Source organism: Panthera uncia (assembly GCF_023721935.1).
Source record: "Panthera uncia isolate 11264 chromosome B3 unlocalized genomic scaffold, Puncia_PCG_1.0 HiC_scaffold_1, whole genome shotgun sequence".
Taxonomy (NCBI): domain Eukaryota; kingdom Metazoa; phylum Chordata; class Mammalia; order Carnivora; family Felidae; genus Panthera; species Panthera uncia.
In genome coordinates, this window is record NW_026057582.1 from 14458345 (window position 1) to 14479956 (window position 21612).

Here is a 21612-nt window from a genome sequence, read left to right on the forward strand (position 1 = left end):
TCTGTCCTCCACATCGAATCTATCATCAAGTTCTGCCACTGCTTTCTTTAAAAATGTCTCTCTGATGCTCCCACTTCTTAGTATATGGCCTATTTATTTCTCACCCCATTATCTTGCTCGTGTTTTTAACCCTTTCTTTACGTTTATTTCCCCTCCTTCCCAAAAATCTGACTTACTTTGTGGATCTTTACTAATATCACCCTTTTGAATTTTTTTTCCCCTTTGCTACCTGGTGACAGTTTCACAGCTTGGCAAGTACCTCTTTAATTGTCTCATTATGCCAATTTTATTTTCTCAGCTGGACTGCATGCCTGATAGAGTCAGGAAAAAAATATATTTTTATTAGTTTTCCTAGTATATGGCATTGTGGTTGACACACAGAAAACACAACTGAGGAAAACGTTTTTATTTCCCTGAATATTTAACATATGCATATAAAGCTTTTTCCCTAAACTAATAAGAAAATGAGGGAAAGTACTATCATTAGACACTGCAGAATTAACTACGTTCAATTTGACAAAATTTGTGAAGTTACTGGTCATTTGCATATTAGCATGTAAAAAGTGAGGGGGCGCCTGGGTGCCTCATTCAGTTAAGTGTCTAACTTCAGCTTAGGTCATGATCTCATGGTTCATGAGCCCCACATTGGGCTCTGTGCTGACAGCTTGGACCATGGAGCCTGCTTCGGATTCTCTGTCTTCCTCTCTCTCAGCCCCTTCCCTGCTCATGCTCTGTCTCTCTTAAATAAACGTTAAAAAAAAAAAAACTTTTTATAAATGAAGAAGTCCTATGCATATAACCTTAAAAGTCTGTTAAGAGACTACAAAGATATTTAAGTATTATTGAAGCTGGGTGATGGGTGATACTGGCTCATTATATTATTCTCTGCACTTGTGTGTTTGAATTTTTCTATCATAAAATGTTAAAGGAGGGATAAGGGGCGCGCTACAAAAAACCAGAAATACACATATTAATAAACCTATAATTCACTATATGGACTACAGAAAAAAAATGGATCAACAACGCTATTAGTATAAAAAATAAACTGCAGCAAAAGCACATTATACAATATTCTCAACTATCTATATCTTGCTTTTTAGTGGAAATCTATGTAGTCTATGGACCAGGCACAGTTCCTACCTCTTCTATATTTATACAACTTTTCCTATTGAAAATAACAGTGGATTTGAAAGTATTAGTAATGCTCCAATTTTTAATAATTCCGTCTGTTTATAAGGTCAGAAATAGAACATTTCAGAACTGAAATCCCCAAAGTCAGAAAAATTACAATAAAAGAGCATGAATTCAAAACTTACAGTCTTAACATCATTTTCATGATGAAAGATATATTCAAACAAAGCCTATGAAGAAAAAAAAAAGGCCAAAAATACATTAGATTTTATTTTACCAAAAGCACTCTATTGGTATATCTGATACGGATATACTCAGACCATTTTGACAGCAGCTGGGTTGAACCAAAATAACAGGTACACTAAACGTGCCTTCATAAGTAAAGGGTCTATCCATCATTTGTTATAATCAGCATTTTAAAATACAGTGATTTATACTTGATTCTTGTTTTTACAAACTGGAAAACTGAAATAACTGAACAAGGTTTTTCGTATTATATACACTATTTTACTACAAAGAGAGATGAAAAGACCAACTCTGACATTATCCTAAAACAGATTCAGCCCATTTTTTTATACACTCCGCACATGTTATACAGTCATTATGATAATGATAATGACACTTTAGACATGGGAAAAATCCGGAAATTCCTTCTGAAACAAAGTAGATCTTAGGTGTAAAGTGGGATGTGTACATGACTCTAATGTGCAGCTAGGTCTGAGAACCATTATTTTAATACTTCCCCCAGCTCATCTGGATAAATAAGCATTGACCGAATTACCTCTTAGTGTTATCATGTTTGTCCATAAAACCATCAATGCACCCTTGCAAAGAGGTTAGCGTATCAAGATTATTAACAAAGAAGACTTAAGAGGCAACCAAAGGAAGAAAAAAGAAATCAGGACAAGTCCCTTCTTTTAAAAACTATACCTGACCCTCCATTTGCTCGGTGATAAAGAAGAAAAGTTAAGAGTACAGCTTGTACTCTTGTACAAGAGTACAGCTTGTACTCAGCTTGTACATAGCAACCCCCGTTGCTATGAAAGGAGTAGAGACTCAAGCAATCAATGCTAGAAATGAGTCTTGATGAGTAAAGGCAAATTGGAAACCAAAGACAGAAAAAAAACCTGGCATTACTTCTATAAAAAAGCACAAAATCTGATTCAGTTTAAATCTAGTAACAGACCAGGTCTGTCCTGGAAGCATCATAGTTTGAGGGAGATGCCTCCATGGGCTACACTCCCTGAATAGAAAACAGCAATGGTACCAACCAGCCATCCAGCCACCTCAAACAAATGGCTGAAAAGGGCAGGGGAGCCAGATACTCCATATGAGTTGCTGTTAATACTTCACTCTCGTGAAGGTAAGGGAAATACACATAGCTTTACAATTTTGCTAAATGAAGTTGACAGGATTGCTGTCAAATGAGAAATTAAAACATCATGGGCATTATTATAGGCTAATTTCCTATCAACTGACATTTCTTTTTCAGCTTTTAATTTCAAGTCTGTATGGCTCATGTCCATTCTTATATAACCTCGTGTTTGACATTTAGTAAATATGTTAAATGCCATTAGAATTCAGATTCAGAATGAGCTCAGCACTGATGCACAGAATTCACAGACATTACAGCTAAAAACTTGAGCTAGGGTTAGACCAGTTTCAGCAACAGCTAAGTGCTCATGTCTCTGAATTATTCCAAGCTCAACTTCAAGTTTATTTTTACACTAGAAAGGTCACGGGCCCCACCTTTCCCTCTCAGTCTCTCTTTTTCTTACTCTCACACATACACACACTTACTTTCACTCTCCCTTTCTCCTTAACATAAAGGAGCATCTAATCTTTGAGTAGTTAGAATTAGTAAGGTAATTCTCAATGAGGATCACTCAAGCCAGACAATGGCTTATGGAGATGCTTGCCTAATTAGTAATTAAACGAACATATTTTTTTCATCTTCTTTTTGACAGTCATAAAATTCTACAAGGATAGAAAATTATTTTTCTGAGAATAGTCCAAGAGGGAAAAGGAAAAAAAACACACACACACACACACAGATGACCTTCTAAATTTCATTCCATGAAGATGATGCTGCTTGTCTGCTTTGTTTGTTATCAATTACTATTTTTTGTTATAAGTGACTACAATTTCCTATGCAATGGTATTGTATACTTTATTTCTGATTGACTTTCCTTAACTCAAAAGACTAAGAGAAATTTTACACAGTAATTAAACATTTCCATTTCAAGCAAGATATGGCCTTTCCTTCACAAAAGAAATTTTTTTTATTTCCTACAATGTTATCAGGATAACATATCTAACATTACTACTTCATAACATAAAATCATTTTAAGTACATACCTTTGCCAATTTCGGTTTCTGGGCATATTTTGTCAAATTCAGTCTAGATAAATTTATAAAAGGTCCATCAGGACTTGTAAGCATGGAAGCCTATGGGGAAAAATGACAGAACAAGAAATCTGAAACTCCCTCTGGAAATATAAATTGAGTGTAATGAGCATAAGTAAAAAGAACCACCTTCAAAAAATCTGCCATGTGACTTTCCACTGTAACAACAGCAAAAAAAAGATATAACGTAACACCAAGCTACTCTGGTAATACAAAGATAGGGTAAAGCTGACAGAATTTACCGTTCCCAGCCTGACAAATCTTCCAGTTGTGCTGGTGACTGGGCGAGCTGTGTAGGCAGTTCTGGGTGTTCTGATGGCCTGTTCCATAGTGCCAGGCCTTCCGCTCTGTGTGCTGGGTCTAAGGAAACCTGTAATGGGCCTTCCAGCTTGAGTGACTGGCCTGTGAAGAGCGTACATTGTGAAAATACCAAGAAGATCAATAAGGGAAGATTCTCATACAATCTGGTCAGAATTTAATGGCAGAAGGTATGAAACAGAAGTACATACCTGATGGCTGGACTAGGCCCTCCTGTCTGATTAGTTCCAGGCAGTTTCAAGGATGTTCCCGGGCCTACGACATGAGATGGCAAATTCAATTTATAGATTAGTTATTAATCTGTAAAAACTGTCAGGTGTTGTAATTTTCAGAAATGTGCCGGCCTGGTGAAAAAGACGTTAGTAACAGGAAATATATTAGGGAAAGGTGTTTGAGACTGATATTTATTAAAAATCATGGTATTGGGGCGCCTGGGTGGCGCAGTCGGTTAAGCGTCCGACTTCAGCCAGGTCACGATCTCGCGGTCCGTGAGTTCGAGCCCCGCGTCGGGCTCTGGGCTGATGGCTCAGAGCCTGGAGCCTGTTTCCGATTCTGTGTCTCCCTCTCTCTGCCCCTCCCCCGTTCATGCTCTGTCTGTCTCTCTCTGTCCCAAAAATAAATAAAAAACGTTGAAAAAAAAAAATCATGGTATTTTATGTTCTTACATTTAATCTTCACACTAAGTCTGTAAGGTAGGCTGTATTCACCCATTTAGCAAAAGCTTAGAGGGTTTAGTAAACAGGTCAACCTATTAATAGAGGTGGGTTTCAAACTCAAGGCTGGCAGACTCCAGAGCACCCAAAGACGGTTCTATGCTCATAGTGTATTTCTGATACAAACTTCTCCCAACAAAAGATCATGTACCCACAATATATAGAATTTAGACATTTTAACTCCAAAAGAACAAAATGATGGGGGGGAAAAGGAATTTTAGCATGAACCATATGTATTTTTTTTCCTCAATTTCCATTTGAAGCTTTAAAACAGTTATTATCTTGGGGCACCTGGGTGGCTCAAGCAGTGAAGTGTCCGACTTCAGCTCAGGTCACGATCTCGCAGTTTGTGGGTTTGGGCCCCGAATCGGGCTGTGTGCTAACAGCTTAGAGCTTGGAACCTGCTTCAGACTCTGTCTCCCTCTCTCTCAGCCCCTCCCCTACTTGCATTTTGTCTCTCTCTCTCTCAAAAATGAACATTAAAAAATATTTTTAATTTATTATTTTTCAAAACATAAAAATGACTGACAACAGTTATAACTAATAAATACCAGCAAGACCACCATACATTATGGTAATCACTAAATACCATTTGCTCCAACACATCTGCAAGCTGGGGGCTGGGCCTCTGCGGCAATCCCAGTGGGCATTCACAGGCCAGTGTATTACCCCATCACCTCATATCATGCATTAGAGCAAATCACCTTCAATTATTACAGTGAAGTGATGTTGTCCAAAGATGCTTTTTTTTTTTAATCCTTTTAGAAGACTTGAGTTGTTTGGATGCTTCCTGTGTTTCGACTCTCAGATAAACAATTTTCTGTTATATTAGATAAGCAGTTCAGCTAGAATCCATTTTAAATATAAAATCTGTTTAAATGCATAATATAGCTTGTATTGAAAAATTGTTTTATACAGCAATCCCACATCTTAAGTTTAAGATAGTGTAACTGAATTGTGGAAGGAAAATCTTTGTACTATATGACAGGATAGAGACCATTAACCTGAAGCAGTGTTTTTTTCATGTATATAATGTCTTGTGTTTATTTTATACACATGTAGTATTCTTCCTCCTAATGGCATTTCATTTACTTAAGTGAAAAACCAATACTTACGTGGAACTTGAGCAATAGCATTTTCATCCAGCAACATTTCTGCAATTCCTTCCTGATCTACGTCAATTTCATCTACATATACCATTTCAGTGAGTGCCCGTGCCTTCAAAATCCAAGCTGCCTATAAACATGGATAAAATAAAGCACACATTAAGTAGTATTAGAAGTACTGCCTAGCCTATAGAAGATTTATTATCGTCTAAATTTTATTAGGCATGTTTACCGTTTAATACATTATGCTAATTTAAAGAGCTATTTCAAGAAACTAATACAAGGCAAGGTCATTACTAATCAAGAAATGCCCATTAGATCAATTACCTAGTAGTCTTCTAACATGCCTTTTTGTAAGTAAAAGAAGAACTTCAGAGAAAATTTTACTGGAATAATAATTCGAAAATCAATTAAGAAAGCTCTGACCACAGTGCTCTTTCTGCCTTCCTCCTTCAGGACCAAAGTCCCTCATGAAGACCTCCCTGATGGTTTAGTTCTAAACCTACTTTCCTCTTGTCTTTCTCACAGAGCATTCTCTTTACACTTCCATCAAATGTACTCACATATTCAAGAAACACTGTAATTATCAGGCATAGGTTAGCTCCCTTCCCCAAAACACAAGCCTTTTTACCTTGTTCAGTTCTGAATTTTCCATAACACCTATGGTTTTTGCACATAATAAGTATTCCAAAAATGTTGAATTGAACTAAGGTCAATTTCTCCCAATTCCCAAGAAGCTAATCAACACAGTCTTGGCTGCTTTGTGATCTGGGCAGTAGAAAACCTGCTAGAAAGTGGGAGGGGGGGGCGGGGAATGGAAAAGGTAATTAAGGAATCTGGAAAATATCAACTTCACTCTACCTTGAGAAATTAGATGTCAAGGTGTGCACCATTAAATATCTTGCTCAACATTTAAAACAGCTTTATCAGAAATGTTTACCTTTCTGCTTCACTACAGAACAGAAGCAGAGAACAAGTAAGCTCGGTGTCCTTGAGCAGCAGCACAGACCCGATACTCTATAGTGCAGAGGAAGCAGCAGCGAGGGAAGTTTGGCGGGAGGCAGGGTAGGGCTCACCATACTAGGGAACCGGCTGTGAAGCCGGCTAAAGGAGGAACAGACTGAGAGAGGAACAGACGAAAGCTACAGAGTTCCAAAAAGTCCTTGCGTAAAGAACCCAAGATGCATTCAATCAGTCGGTCCACACCTATGGAGCACTTCCTAGTTACATAGCATTGGGCTAGGTTCTGAAGAGGAAGCATGAGAAGCTTAAAACTTGGATCCTAATTTCCCGAACACATCACCTACTGAATTAATTGACAAGGCAAAGCAGGGCATGATAGGTGGCAGGTGTGTGGTATAGACAATAGTTTTATAGGAATTAAAAAGTAGAGATCCTTTCGTGGGCTAAAATAACTGCAATGCATACATTAGACAAAAGTTCTTAAGGAAAAGGAAAATTCTTCATGCTTTCACTTTAATGGGAATAAAAAAGGCTGCCTTCATAGCCGTAGGTTCCTAAAATGGAATTATATTTGGCTAGATGATTGGGTTTTTTAGCTTCTACTTTCCTGTGTGAGATTTACTGGATTCAGATAACTTAAAATGTTTCAACTGTGTGGATTTAACACAATTGAATAAGCAGAATATGGAATCAAAGAATTCATTTGTTAAATAAATAAATAAATAAATAAATTTCAGTCGTAACTGCATCTAACTGTAAGAGCCACTAAAGTGTGGAAACAATTGGAGGTTTTCATTCATCAAAGATCAGGAAGGTCGGCACATCTTTATAACTCTGCTCAGGGGTCAGGGAAGTCATCTCTGGCTTCAACTCATGGTTTAATTTAACTTCAAAGATGGAAATAAGTAATCCTGATTTATCTTGAGTCTCCACAGCTCATACTACCCTGCAAGGATCTGACAGCTTTCATTTCTCAAAAGGGCATTCCTTGCTCAGCATGCTGGTGGACAGGAAGGATTGCAGCATTTTCTTTGAAACAGTAAAGCAGGATATGGGCGCCACGGTTCACTCCCATATTACTAGGGAGCACCTATGGCATGCCAGGTCCTGGGGACAGAGAGAAGTAAGCCGCGGCTCAACTAGCTTACACAAATTTCAGTGTTGTAGGGAAAGCGCAGTGATAAAAGTCTGGAGCATGCTACGGGAGTACAGAGAGAGGCACCCAGCTGTCTGGGAGTAGAGGAAGGGTAGGAGAAAAGAGTTTGCTAGTAGCAAAGACAGGAAAGCATGTATTAGGCAAAGAGAACGGGACAAGGGCAGGCTAGCTTGAGGGCTCAAGGCATGCTTGGCAACTCCAAAACAGTTGAGTACGGTTGAAGAATCAGGTTCAGCTGAGGCAGCAGTCAGAGAAGAAGCTAGAGAAAAAAGGCAAAGGGCAGTTGAGGGACCCTGTATGCTCCAGTGAGGTGTAGGGACTTTTATCCTGATGATGAGCTAATGAAACTTTAAAACTCCAACTTGGAATCCTAGTTAAATCAACCTTCTAAAAGTCAACTTTTTATTATTATCGTATCACCTATATGGCTGGGTATTAATTATCCCTGCACATATCTTTTTAATAATTAGCATGTACATACCGTTATCTCATAGTTAACTCCATCATTCTTCCTGACATCTAGCCTCCTACTAACCTCTCAGATATTACGGAGGTGCAAATTTTTTTAATATTAGGCTAAGTAAAAGAAAAGAAAGTAAATCTACTTTTCCCTCACCACCAAATGAATAAATGCTTCAGAAGCCAAATAGGAACATCTTTTTTAAAAGGTTATTCTATAAGATTTCACTTTTTCAAAAAGGTAAATGGATCTATATTTCAGTTTCTAAAATTTAATTCTTCAGAAGTAGAAATCGTGGTGGGAATCTTTTATATTTAAAGATCTATAATAAAGTCTACTTAAACTATTTTTTAATTTTAAATTTCATCATTTTTTGAGAATACTAATCTTCCTGACTTTCCTCTTGTCCTAACACAAATGACCTTGAAAATCACATATCACTGCTTGCTTAAACATCAGATTGTATTCAAAGAACTGCTCTTGGCAATGTGAACAATTCTTGAGATTTTAATGAAAACAGCAGATGGGGCTTTGGCTTTAAAAAAATTTTTTTTTAATTTTATTTTGGAAACAAGCCAAGTATGTTTTACAGCCCTAAAATCCTGTTTAAGTTTTTCAAAAAGTTCAAAACTAATCAGTGATTACATTAAAATGCATAACAAAGCACAATGGGATGATCCCAAACCGGTCCTTGAATCTGAATAAAAAATACAAATTGGTTTTATTAAATATGTTTAAGTTGTTACTACATGACAGGGTCATGCAGTTTATGTAAATATATTTGAATGCCTATGTATTGGAAAGTACCGTGAAATCAACAAAAATCACAGAAGTGCAGGAACTTTTTTAAAGGGAAAAGCATGTGAGTCAATTATATCGTTCTTTATCTGTAAAACATAATCCCATCTCATTCACCTACTGAGGTAGTCTACAGGACATTATTCTTGAGGCAATGACGGAAAGGAAAGGAAAATAATGCCTTACGAAAAGTGAAAAAGTCTACTGACTGAGCGAAACATGTTGAAATTGTCTCATTCCTTTTAATACAAAATTGGAGGCCAAGAGTTTAAGACATAAAAGAAACAATTTTGCTAGATTATTAGAATAAAGCTACCAAGGAACAGTCTGTCTAACCTGAGCGAGCCATCATAAGAATCGGTATAACATCTGACACTCTGCCTACTCTACGAAAATGAAAACTTAGCACAAAACATTGAATTGTTATTGTAAAGCCTCATTTATTTTGAAGTTGTGCAAAAGAGGAAGGCAAAATGTATGAATAATGAGCTCAAAAGAATCCCATCAGCCTTGTTCCCTTTTTATTCTTTTAGATCACTATCCAGATAGTGATAGATAATTAAGTCTACAGTAACAGAACAAGAAAGTAATACTAAATACAGGTCCTTCATGAAGTCCCTGCATGGTTTGAAACTTTCAAATGCCATTTACAGTTTTAAAACCATAACAACAATGTAAATTATTGACATTTTAATTTAATTTTAACAAAACCAGGGCACCTGGGTGGCTTAGTTGGTTAAGCATTCGACTTCAGCTCAGGTATGATCTCACAGTTTGTGAGTTCGAGTCCTGCATCGGGCTCTGTGCTGACAGCTTGGAGCCTGGAGCCTGTTTCAGCTTCTGTGTCTTCCTCTCTCTGGGCCTCCCTTGCATTCACTCACACACTCTCTCTCTCTCTCTCTCAAAAATAAATAAACGTTAATTTTAACAAAACCTTCCAAAATCACTGAAAAGAAAAGGCACATTACTTACTCTATTTATAATTTAGGTCCTTCTCAAACGAATTGTGCATATATTATGCAAAAAATAGTTTAGTACCATCTATCAATTTGGAAATCAAAATTACGAACACTGCAGACAAATTCCTTTAAAATCCTTTTCAAGAACAGAGTGCTTCATTTTAACCTTTTACGGTGCTTGCTTGATAATACTACACAGGCCTCCATCAAAGTACTTTGTATTCTGCTCTCTTGGAAAAGGTTGAATGATTACTCATAGGAACCACATATGAGGTTCAAGTTGTTTATTTACTGAAAACCACTGTTAGCATTCTCTCTCATGTGGCAGGGCCGACACCTGGCAATATTTAGGGTGATTTATAGCACTCTCATCCGTTCTTATTCCCAGACTTACTGGAAACTCCCTTGTGTTAAAAGCTTCACCGGCCCGCATGTCCCCCTAACCACACTTCCTCTCCTTGGGCTCTCTCCAGACTCATTCACTGCGTCTTCTCCAGTTAGCAGGTCTCTCTGGCCACCTCCCATCTCTAACCAAGATAGTTTGGTAGACAAGGCTATCTGGCCAGTGTCTCCTCCTGTCTTCTTCACGGTGGCAGGCACCTCGCTCTAAAATCGAGCCCTTCCCAGGCAGGGTGAGCCTACTCTTTACTCAAGATATATCATCCTGTCCATCACAATCTTTTCAGACATTTGGGGCTCTGCTGACTTCTTGGCCCCATTCCTAAGCTCCTGGTTTCCCTTGCTTCCTTCTCTATTTTTCTCATCTTTCTGGTCAACATTGGTCATTTCAAGTCTTAAGACTATAAGACTACTCACCCATAGACACAAAAATACTGGAAATAGAATACTCTACATAAAAAAAAAATACTCTACAAAAAAAATATTGGAAATAGAATACTCTACAGAATGGTAGAGAAGGCTGATTTTATAAAAGCATTAATAGATATGCAGCAGGTTTTCTAATCTATAGGAACGAGTAAGCAATAGGAAGTATTGTATTCTCTAAACTAACAGTTGCAGCTAACCCTTTACCTGAGTCACTGGCAATTCAGGATCCGGTTCCTGGAAAGCATTAAGAAGGTAGTAAACATTTTTAGGAAATACAGTTTCTAAAATAAAAAGTCTTAGTGATGAATTAAGTATTTGTAGACAGACTCAAACTCATTGAATAAAAATCCGAATATCAACTTTAATCTTTCTCCACAAGTACTCAAGAGTTCTGCATATACTAATACTAATATTGGTATTAGTGTGTTAACTAATATACACTGAAGAGTGCTGAATTTGCTATGATCAGAAAATTCTAATTGCTCGAACCTCATTTAAAGCACAGAGAAGTTATCTTAACTACTTGTTTAATGAAGACACAAAATCTCAGAAATTAAAAACAATTTTACAGCTATACCAAGGAAACACTTCCTTATATTCATGGTGGTTAAAGCATTCAGACTTTAATCACTTGGGGAGGAGGAAGAAAATCCACAACATACTATAAATCTTTCTACTCCACATAAATGGGATTAGCAGCTAAAAATAAAAAAGTAATTCCAACTGTAATGTGCTCCGAGAAATGTGTATGAATAGACTATGTCATACATATTAGTGTCAGGTGCTAACAAACTCAGGGTTTTTTCCTGTCCAAATTAAATAGAAATCCACTGGGGAAAAGTCAGACTTGTAACAAATTTATTTATGAAATAATCTATACTTCTATATCTACAGTTAGCAATCTGTGCTGAACACTTCACTGGCAGCATGTTTTATCAGGGAAGCTACTAAGAAAAAAGAGAAAGGGAAAAAAAAAAATCCTTCCTAGCCTTGCTTTCTACAGCTCTAAAACCCAAGGAGAATACTCAAAATATTTTTTAAAGAATATATTATGTGTGCAAGCAATGTTGAAGCCATCTGGTCACCATGCAAGGGTAAGCAATTTCTATAGCACGATACACGGTAGGAACACGAGAAGCAAAGATGAAGCTAGGCTACAAAAGCAAAGGCCCTGGAGGGTGGGATTTAGAGAATATTCGGCAAGCAGCTGAACCGAACACAAAACAGCAACTAAGAATACATGGCAGTTGGAGGTTTTCAATTCCAGCATGCATCAGGAAGATCTGGAAAAGCACAGATTGCCTAGAACCCACAGTCCATAATTAAAGAAACACACCGACACAGGCAATGAGATGACAGAGGAGTAACCCTTTCTATTCCTTCTTCTGTTTATTTGTATACATGTCTGTATGACCCATTATCTCACTTGAGTCTCATAACAACCACCGGAGGGAGGCAGGTGTTATCCATTTGACAGATAAGGAAACAAATTCAGAGATGTCATGTAATTTGCTCAAGGTCACACAAAGAAGCCAGGCTCTTCCTTGCCAGTGCATCTAGGAGATTAAAAAATGAGTTCAAGATAATAAGGCAGGATTGAAGCGTCAAGTGTAGGAGAGATAGAAGATAAGTTCCACACAGGGAAAAAAAAAGTTTACCCATGGTGACTGCAGACAATACTTGAAAAGGAAAACAAAACACACAAGGGCTGGAAGCCTCTAATAGGAAGGAAAAGCTAGAGGCCTGTCATTCTGCCAAGGACAGGAAGATGCTTCCCAAAGTCAAATGGCAGCTCAGCCTCAGTGTTCTGATCACTGAGGAAGGCCTTCGTGCTCTATCTGGTTCTTCTGCCCCACAGGAACACATCTGTGATTTGCCACACCACGAAGGTGAGGTGAGAAGGTCAGAGAAGATGGGCAAGTGTAAAGACGGTGAGGTTGTGCAGATGGAAGATGGAGACAAGGCCCAAACAGGAAGTGAGGCCGAGATCACGATCATGTTAGTTCCACAAGCTTCCCCGGACATTCCTGCACCCTGCTAGGTGCTGAAAACATTCTGTGGGGAATGCACATAATTAAATAAATGCCAATACAATGTATGAAATGCTATATTCAAGTTATAGACAGTTATAGACGACTTAGATGGAGAGGAGAAAAACAATAAGGGAGATAAGAAGGGTGTCAGAGAAAAAGAAAGATATTATTCCGGAAATTACTGAGTGCCAGTGATCTATGAACTATATTCATCATCATTTTTTTTTTTAAAACAAATTCTTTTTTTTAACGTTTATTTATTTTTGAGACAGAGAGAGAGAGAGCGTGAACAGGGGAGGGGCAGAGAGAGAGGGAGACAGAGAATCCGAAACAGGCTCCAGGCTCTGAGCTGTCAGCACAGAGCCCGACGCGGGGCTCGAACTCACAGACCGCGAGATCATGACCTGAGCCGAAGTCGGACACTTAACCGACCGAGCCACCCAGGCGCCCCCATCATCATTTTTTTTTAATGTTTATTTAGAGAGAGCTTGAGCAGGGGAGGAGTAGAAAGACAGGGAGAGAGAGAATCCCAAGCAGGCTCTGCACTGTCAGCACAGACCGTGACGCAGGGCTCGAACTGGCAAACAGAGAGATCATGACCTGAGCTGAAATCGAGAGTCGGATGCTTAATCGACTGAGCCACCCAGACGCCCCTGTTCAGCATCATTTTATCAATTTCACCGAACACTTTCCTCACAAACACTTCCCAGATTACCAACAATCTTTTCAGAAAAAGATCAATGCCAGAATCCTACATGTAAATATCTCTAGCTATACAGAGACAATAGCAGCTAACATTTTTTATCACTTACCATACATTAATGAGCTTAACCCTCACAACAACCCTTTGAGGTAGGTGTATTATCATTCCCATTTTACAGAGGAGAAAACTCTGAAGTCAAAGTGTACAGGCAGTATTTGAACCCAGACACTCTGCATCGAGAGCCCGCACTTTGCTGAGTATGTGAGATCATAGCAAGGCATGAAAACAGACTGCTGTAGGGTGTGCCAGACCAAGGCTGCGTATGACTGGCCTGGAGATCCATCAAGAGTAGCAGGATTAAGAAGGAAGAGTTAGGATGTTTTAATTTAGAGATAGGGCAAAACTTTTTTTTTTTTTTTAAAGCACTGAGACTTTCACCTTTGGGTCTCTCAACTATAGTCTGTTATTTAAATTAATCCAACCAAATAGGGAACGGCAAGTTAGGTTCATTTGGTCTAGCAAATCATTTCCATGGGTATCGACAGAGTTGAGTACAAAGTTGTTGGGTACAAAATACCCTGGAGTCAGAAGGGCTGGGCTTGATCCTCAGGGAGCCACTTAGCTACGTGACCTTGAACGAGTCACATGACCTCTATAACCTAGTGCTCCTCTCGAATTGGAGCAAATAGTGTCTACTTCATAGCATAGTTTTAAAAATAAACCTTGGGGGGGGGCGCCTGGGTGGCTCAGTCAGTTAAGTGTTTGACTTCGGCTCAGGTCATGATATCATGGCTCATGAGTTTGGGTTCTGTGCTGACAGCTAGGAGCCTGGAGCCTGCTTCGGATTCTGTGTGTGTATGTCTCTCTCTCCTTCTCTTTCTCTGCCCCTCCCCCACTAGTGCTCTGTCTCTCTCTCTCTCAAAAATAAATAAACTTTAAAAAATAAATAAATAAAATAAATAAACCTTGTATTTTTAAGAATATTTCATAGTTTTGAGGCCTTCCCCATATGCTATCATAATTAGTGAAGTGTAAGGTGGTAGCACTTTCAATAAGAAATATCAGTTGCACAATTTCTTTTCCAGAAAAGCCCCACACTCTCTATTACTTCCCTTTCCCAAACCCAGAACTAACTCCCACTTGTGTCTCATCAAATTAAAACTACCTTTGACTCTCCTTCAGAGCAAGTAAGGGGACAGAGTGGAGTGACACAGCCTGGAACCAACAAATGCTCATTAGCATCAACTTCAATTCACATCAGTTTACTTCCTTCCTTCCTCCCCAGGGTAAGGCTTACTCTTAGGTCGTTGCTATTACTTCAGGGTATCAAATCTCTAGATAATTCTGAATGCGACTTCTTAATTGCCACCATTACTTACGCTGGCTCGTGAGTCTGACCCAGCTTGGCCCTGAAACTTCTGAGACATTATTCAGAAGTTAGCAGTCACACGAAGGAAAACAATGAAAGAGAACACAGAAATTGATGGATATCAGAAGGTTTAGGGAGAATCCAAGGACCAACCAAGCAGCCAAGTAGGAATGTCATCTGTGTAATTCAGCAGGAATACAAAATCATAAAATGAACTCCATATAGAATCAAAAGATTAAGTCTGGCTTAGTCTCCATGGCCCCAAAGAGGAACTAAATTAGATAATCACACAGAAAGATTTGTTTGTTTGTTTGTTTTGCTTAGAGCACCAGATCATTGTCTCAATCAACTAATAACACAGAGCTCACTAGGGACCCCTGGTTCCATGTCTTTCCCTTAAGCCAGTGGCTTTCAGCCTTTTCTCCATCTTCAAGTCATTTACAATAATAACCCCTTCCTCTCTGTAACATATCTCATTATAAGTAGAGACTGGGGAGGAGAATGTGAATTCTTCCTGTTCTGATATATAGCCCCCCTTCCCACTCCCAGAATCACTGATTTTCGTAACTTGAAAATCTATCAGAAATCTACTCCATTAATAAAAGCATATTGTCTTAAAAACCTCACTGCCTGAAAAACCTGCACGTTTTATGAACTGTTTAATTATAATGGAGCTAAAAAAAAATTGGGGCTGGTTTTAAAGCCATGTATCTGACATATGGAACACAAGGAACAGTAATCAGATTAAGCAACTAATCAGGATGATGGACATGAGCTGTAAAAGCAAGCATTCCCTCTAGGTCACACCGCCATGTGGAAGACCATTTTGCCTTTCTCCCTTTTATATCTTACAACTTATAAGCACTTTTTCAATCGTGATTTAAAGAACACTTTGAAAAAAGACAATGTCTCTCGATGAACTTCTTGTTCGTGCTGTATTTTATCAAACAGGGAAGCTACAATAAATTAACCAGTTATCTTTCTTTCTCTATATTCTCAAGAGATCAGAATCTTAAATGTCCTTCATGGTTACACACCATGCCCTTTTAAGTCTCACTATTCTGAATCTGGGAAAAATAGTTTACAATCCATCTTCTTCAAGAACCTTTCCACATTACCAAATACCATATTATTACAGTCAACAACCTATCCTTAAGTCTCTTTGTGTCCAAATAAAAATGTATGACTCTAAAGAAACATGCTATTTCATTGTATATCATACCTCTCTGGCCAACCTGACTACCCTGACTTTGGCAAGAATCAAAATTAAATAAAATCCAGATGTCCTAATGGAAAGTACAAAGCACAACCTAAGTATTTTTGAAGATACTATGCCAAAATTGTATCTCTTACAGGAGAAATAAATGTAGAAGACATAGTCTCAGAGGTGGACTTATCCCAAAAGGTTGATATATCAGAACCAAAAGAGGTTTTTTGGGAAGCTCTGTGGACCAACTTAAAGAAAGATTAACAAATAACAAATCACTTTAGAGAGGCTCTCCTCACCTGGCACAAAAATAAGCAAAACCAAAAGTGAAAAACAACATCTAAAACAAAAGCTATTTGGGGCATCTGGGTGGCTCAGTAGATCAAGCTTCTGACTTAGGCTCCGGCCATGATCTAGCATTAGTGAGTCAAGCCCCGCGTCAGGCTCTGGGCTGACAGCTCGGAGCCTGGAGCCTGCTTCCGATTCTGTGTCTCCCTCTCTCTCTGACCCTCCCCCACTCATACTCAGTGTCTCTCTCTCTCAAAAATAAATAAACATTAAAAAAAATTTTTTTAAGCTATTTTGTTTTAGGGGCAGGAAAAAAAAAAAGCAAAAATGAATCCATTTGACCCTCAGAAAAAAATATTTTAATTTCCTTGCTCTTCCACGTGTCCAGGAACTGCTTCAGAGTCATTCATTTGTACTAAAATCAGTTTGGTGGCACAGGAATGGTAATCGGAAGTTGTGGGGGAAAAGTACTCTGAAATGTTGAAGCCTCAAAAAATTTGTAAAGGTTAAAGGAGGATGTGAAGATAAACCATCTGACTGCAGAGCTGAGGACCATCTGCTTCTGCTCTGATCACATTTCTGTTAGCTTTTCATAGATTGGTAGTCTCTCCGTCAATTACCTTCCTCCACTGAAACAAAGACAGCATCACAAGAAATCCCAATAACAAAATTACTATCAGAAACGCCCTTCTGGGGGCGCCTGGGTGGCCCAGTGGTTTGGGCTTGATTTTGGCTCAGGTCATGATCTTACTGTTCATGGGATCAAGCCCCAGGTTGGGCTCTGTGCTGACAGTGCAGAGCCTGCTTGGGATTCTCTCTCTCCCTCCCTCTCAGCCCCTCCACTGCTCTCTCTCTCTCTCAAAATAAATCAACTTTAAAAAATAAAGGGAAGGGGCACCTGGGTGGCTTAATTGGTTAAGCGTCCAACTTCGGCTCAGGTCATGATCTCACGGTTTGTGGGTTCGAGCCCCGTGTCGGGCTCTGCGCTGACAGCTCAGAGCCTGGAGCCTGCTTCAGATTCTGTGTCTCCCTCTCTCTGACTCTCCCCTGCTCATGCTCTGTCTCTCTGTCTCTCTCTCTCTCTCTCAAGAATAAATAAATATTTTTTTAAAAAATTAAAAAAATAAAGGGAAGAATATTTCATTGTTCATTTTTAACATCTAACAGATAAAGAATAAATAAATATGAGAAATACATTTTTCTCATATCTCTTCCCAATTTGTTAAAATCAATTAAAAGCTTTTAATTCTGAAAGAATTCAATGTATATATTTCTGATAAACTGCATAAAGAAATCTCAGTGGGAAAAAGGAAAAAAGAAAGAAAGGAAAGAAGGAAAGAAGGAAGGAAGGAAGGAAGGAAGGAAGGAAGACTCTCCTGGAGGAATCTGGGAAGAATTTCCTTAATTGATTAAAAAAAAAAAAAAAAACTGGCCCTCAAATCAAGAAATGAATTAAGAATGTCCATAATGCAATTGCATTTATTTGAAAAGGTAAATATATGTTTAGGAACCTATGGGGCTGAGAATTAAGGATGGGAGTGGAGGGACACAAAGGTCAACTCTCATGTAGTGTTGGTAGGAATGTAAGTTGGTGCAGCCACTGTGGAAAACAGCATAGAGGTTCCTCAAAAAATTAAAAATAGAAATACCATATGATCCAGTAATTCCACTACCAGGTCTTTACCCAGAGAAAATGAAAATACTAATTTGAAAAGACAGATGCACTGTTGTATTTACTGCAGCATTATTTACAATACCCATGATATGGAAGCAACCATATAGATAGATGAATGGAAAAGGAAGATATGGTATATATGTACAATGGAATATTATGCAGCCATAAAAATTAGATCTTGCCATTTGCAACAACATGGATGGACCTTAGAGGGTATTATGCTAAGTGAAATAAGTCAGACAGAAAAAGACAAATACCATATGATTTCAGTTATATGTGGAATCTAAAAGACAAAACAAAAAGCAGAAATGGACCCAAATACAGAAAATAAACGGATGGTTGCCAGAGGGGAGGGTTGGAGAGGGATGGGCAAATGGGCGAAGGGGAGCCAGAGATACAGGCTTCCAGTTATGAAATGAATAAGTCATGGGAATAAAAGGTACAGCATAGGGTTTATGATCAGTGATATTGTAATAGCATGGTATGGTGACGGATGGTAGCTACACTTGGGGTGACCACCGCATAGTATAGAGAAGTTGAATCACTATGTTGTACACCTGAAACTAAGGTAACATGGTGTCAACTATATTCAAATTTTAAAAATTAAAAATTACCTAATTAAAAAGGAAAAGCACACAGTGAAAAAACAGTGCTTAAAGGCTGGGTCAAAAAATAACTAACACATAAGTGAACCCTACAAACTTTTCAGCAGCCCTATCCAGCTATCAAAAGCCCAGTTTGGTGGGGTGGCTGGGGGGCTCAGTTGGTTAAAAGCTTCGGACTCTTGATTTTGGCTTGGGTCATGATCTCACGGTTCATGAGTTCGTGGAGCCTGCTTGGGATTCTCTCTCTTCCTCTCTCTGCCTCTTCCCTGCTCATGCTCTCTCTCAAGATAAATAAATAAAACTTAAAAATTTTTAAAGCCCAGTTTGATAAGGTAATATCAAGTTAAACTTCTATTCCCAATGAAATACTGCTCATTGTTCTGCCTATATATATATATATATATATATATATATATATATATATATAGTTCCTACTTAAATAAACTACCTCAGCAAAACAAATAAAAAGGATTAGAAAGGAAAGGAGTATCATAAATTTCTTCTAGATCTGGTACTCATTCTCCTAAGCCTACTCTGATATTTACATCAAACCCATTAACAACCCCTGCTCATAACAAGAAAATAGTAATAAAGCATAACATTTTTTAATGTTTATGGCAGTAGACATTATGTATCACATTATGGACGATTATTTCAAATCCACAGCAAATAGGACAATAGAATAGGCCAGGACCTAACAAAATTGACTGCCCTAATGATCTTAACCATGTCAAATGGTTAACCAATGACAACAGCAGTATTTCCCAATATAAACCTGTGTCTTTTTTTCTTCATTATCATTATCAAAATCACGGTTCTACCAAACATGTCTTGTAATAAGTCTTTAATCTTTCAAGAGGGCCAATAAGGCCTAATGACAGCTGTACAAGAAACCAAGTAAAAAGACACAAGCCCTTACCTTATTTAGCTGCTAATTCAGGAGACTGCAAAGCCCTAAATCTGTTTATCTTACTCTTCCTAGATAAAAAGGAGCAAGGTCCCTCTATGGCCCCATCTTCACCATTAATGAAAACACTTCTGCCTTGACCATGCACTTTCCAAAATGGCATCTCTCCAAAATAACAAGGGAGAAATCTATCTCTGTCTCCCCCATCCGCCCCCCACCCCGAAGGCACCAGGGATCAAGTAAGTTTCAGAATACTGTCTTTATCAAAATTAGATAGGTCACCTTCCTTCAGGACTTTCTAAAGCCTTTAATCCACAAGTATGTTAAAATTCTTTACCATTTAGCTAAAATCTTGAAAAAGGCACAGTAGATGGGAAAATGTACTGGGAAAAGTTGAGAAACACACAGCTTTGAAATATTAGGCTACATCGGGGCCAAAGAGGGAGCACAGTATGGACAAAGTAAATGGATTTATCAGCTTTGTAACTTTGGACAAATTACTTAACCCTGTGCCCCAGTGCACTTAATCTGTAAAACGGGTGAAACAGTACCAATTTCCTAAGAGGGATGAGGATTAAATGAGATGACTTCTAAAACCCTCCGAACCAAGCCTGACATAGAGTAAATACTCAATAAATGTTAGCTACTATTTTTGTTACCTATTTTGCAAGGTTATTCTAAGCATAGAAATACCCATAATTTACACAACTTAGTAAGCAGTAAGCACTCAACAAAGGTCATTTGGTTGAACACATATAAAATCCTGCTCACAGTGCCTAACACAAACTAAATCTGAATTCACAGGCACAGTATTGTACTGAATGTGCTATGATTATATGTTATTAAGAGTATAGGATCTTAACCATTAATAAAAACACTGCTCCTTTGCTTATAACATTTCACCATGAGACTACATCTCCCTAGTACGGTAACAATGAAGATACCCAACCCTTGCCCACTGCCAAAAGAGTAGCAGAGGTCAAATAAGTTTCAGAACTATTGTATTGACAAAATTACATTTCTTTTCTTCAGAACCCAGAGGCTTTAGTATGAATCTTGAATCTTCAAGTAGGAAATATACTGTCCCCAGATGAATTTAGCGAGGAAACTTTCTGTCGCTAAGCAGCTCTTGGGCAACAGCTCTGTGGAACACAGAATGGAAACTACCCTAAATTAATGGAAAAACAGAAACAGCATGTAAAGCTCTTGCAAACCATTGTGCTTAGAGCAGTGCCCGGTCCATCGTAGGGTTTTAACAGACTTTTGTTGTACAAAACGAAAAGGGGTCAAGGTACTGTAACAGTTCCCAGACATAGTTGATTGTGGAATCCGGAACCTTGTTTTTTGCTTGTTTGTTTGTTTTGTTTTGAGTACCACCTGTGGGACTAACTGTGCCAAGAAACACGCTTGGAAAAATGCTTCCCTGTGGAAACACAGTCCTATTAATGAACACGAACTAACCCAAAAGAATCGAGCTTAGCATTCTCACTAACATGGATTGTTACAGGAAGATGTTCTACCTATCTGAAAGTCTGTATGTTCACCTCAACAGGTTATCTGTCATCCACTTGCTCACATGCAACAAGGCAGAGCCTAATAACAGTATTCACACATAGGCCTCCACTTATGTAACTCCCCTCAATTCTTTTTTTTTTTTCCCCCTAATATCTCCAAGGCAACACTACTAAAGGAAAAGCTGGGAAACCAGCTTTTACTAGAAGCACTGACAAACTGCCACAGCTCTGCTCCTCTTCTCCCTTTTTCTCCAGGAACTACCTGCCACCGGTGTTGTTCCTCTCACACACAGTATATGGCCATCCTCACTCTCTTGATTTAATCTCTCACTTCATTTAAGAGAACAAAACTAAACTAGCACTGTAGTTTATTTAAGGTCTTTTAATCAATGCCATCATTCCTTCTTTCAGGGAAACTCTTTCCCCATCCCTCCCTCCTAATAGTAAATGTATCTCTTCCCCTCGTAGATTCT

General features: G+C 38.4%; 1 protein-coding gene across 3 annotated transcripts in view; it reads right to left on the reverse strand.

Annotated features, from left to right (window-relative positions):
• The window catches only part of TTC8 (tetratricopeptide repeat domain 8), a 60129-nt gene that overhangs the window by 37744 nt on the left and 773 nt on the right, over positions 1-21612 (reverse strand). For 2 of the 3 annotated variants that reach the window (XM_049612352.1, XM_049612351.1), the window contains exons 2-6: positions 5684-5804; positions 4047-4110; positions 3780-3939; positions 3490-3579; positions 1317-1361 (exon numbers count right to left, since the gene is read on the reverse strand). In XM_049612352.1, the coding sequence (XP_049468309.1) occupies positions 1317-1361; positions 3490-3579; positions 3780-3939; positions 4047-4110; positions 5684-5804 (480 nt within the window). Of the gene's footprint in view, positions 1-1316; positions 1362-3489; positions 3580-3779; positions 3940-4046; positions 4111-5683; positions 5805-11042; positions 11073-21612 lie in introns of all 3 variants that reach the window. The other variant, XM_049612357.1, reaches the window with a different exon arrangement.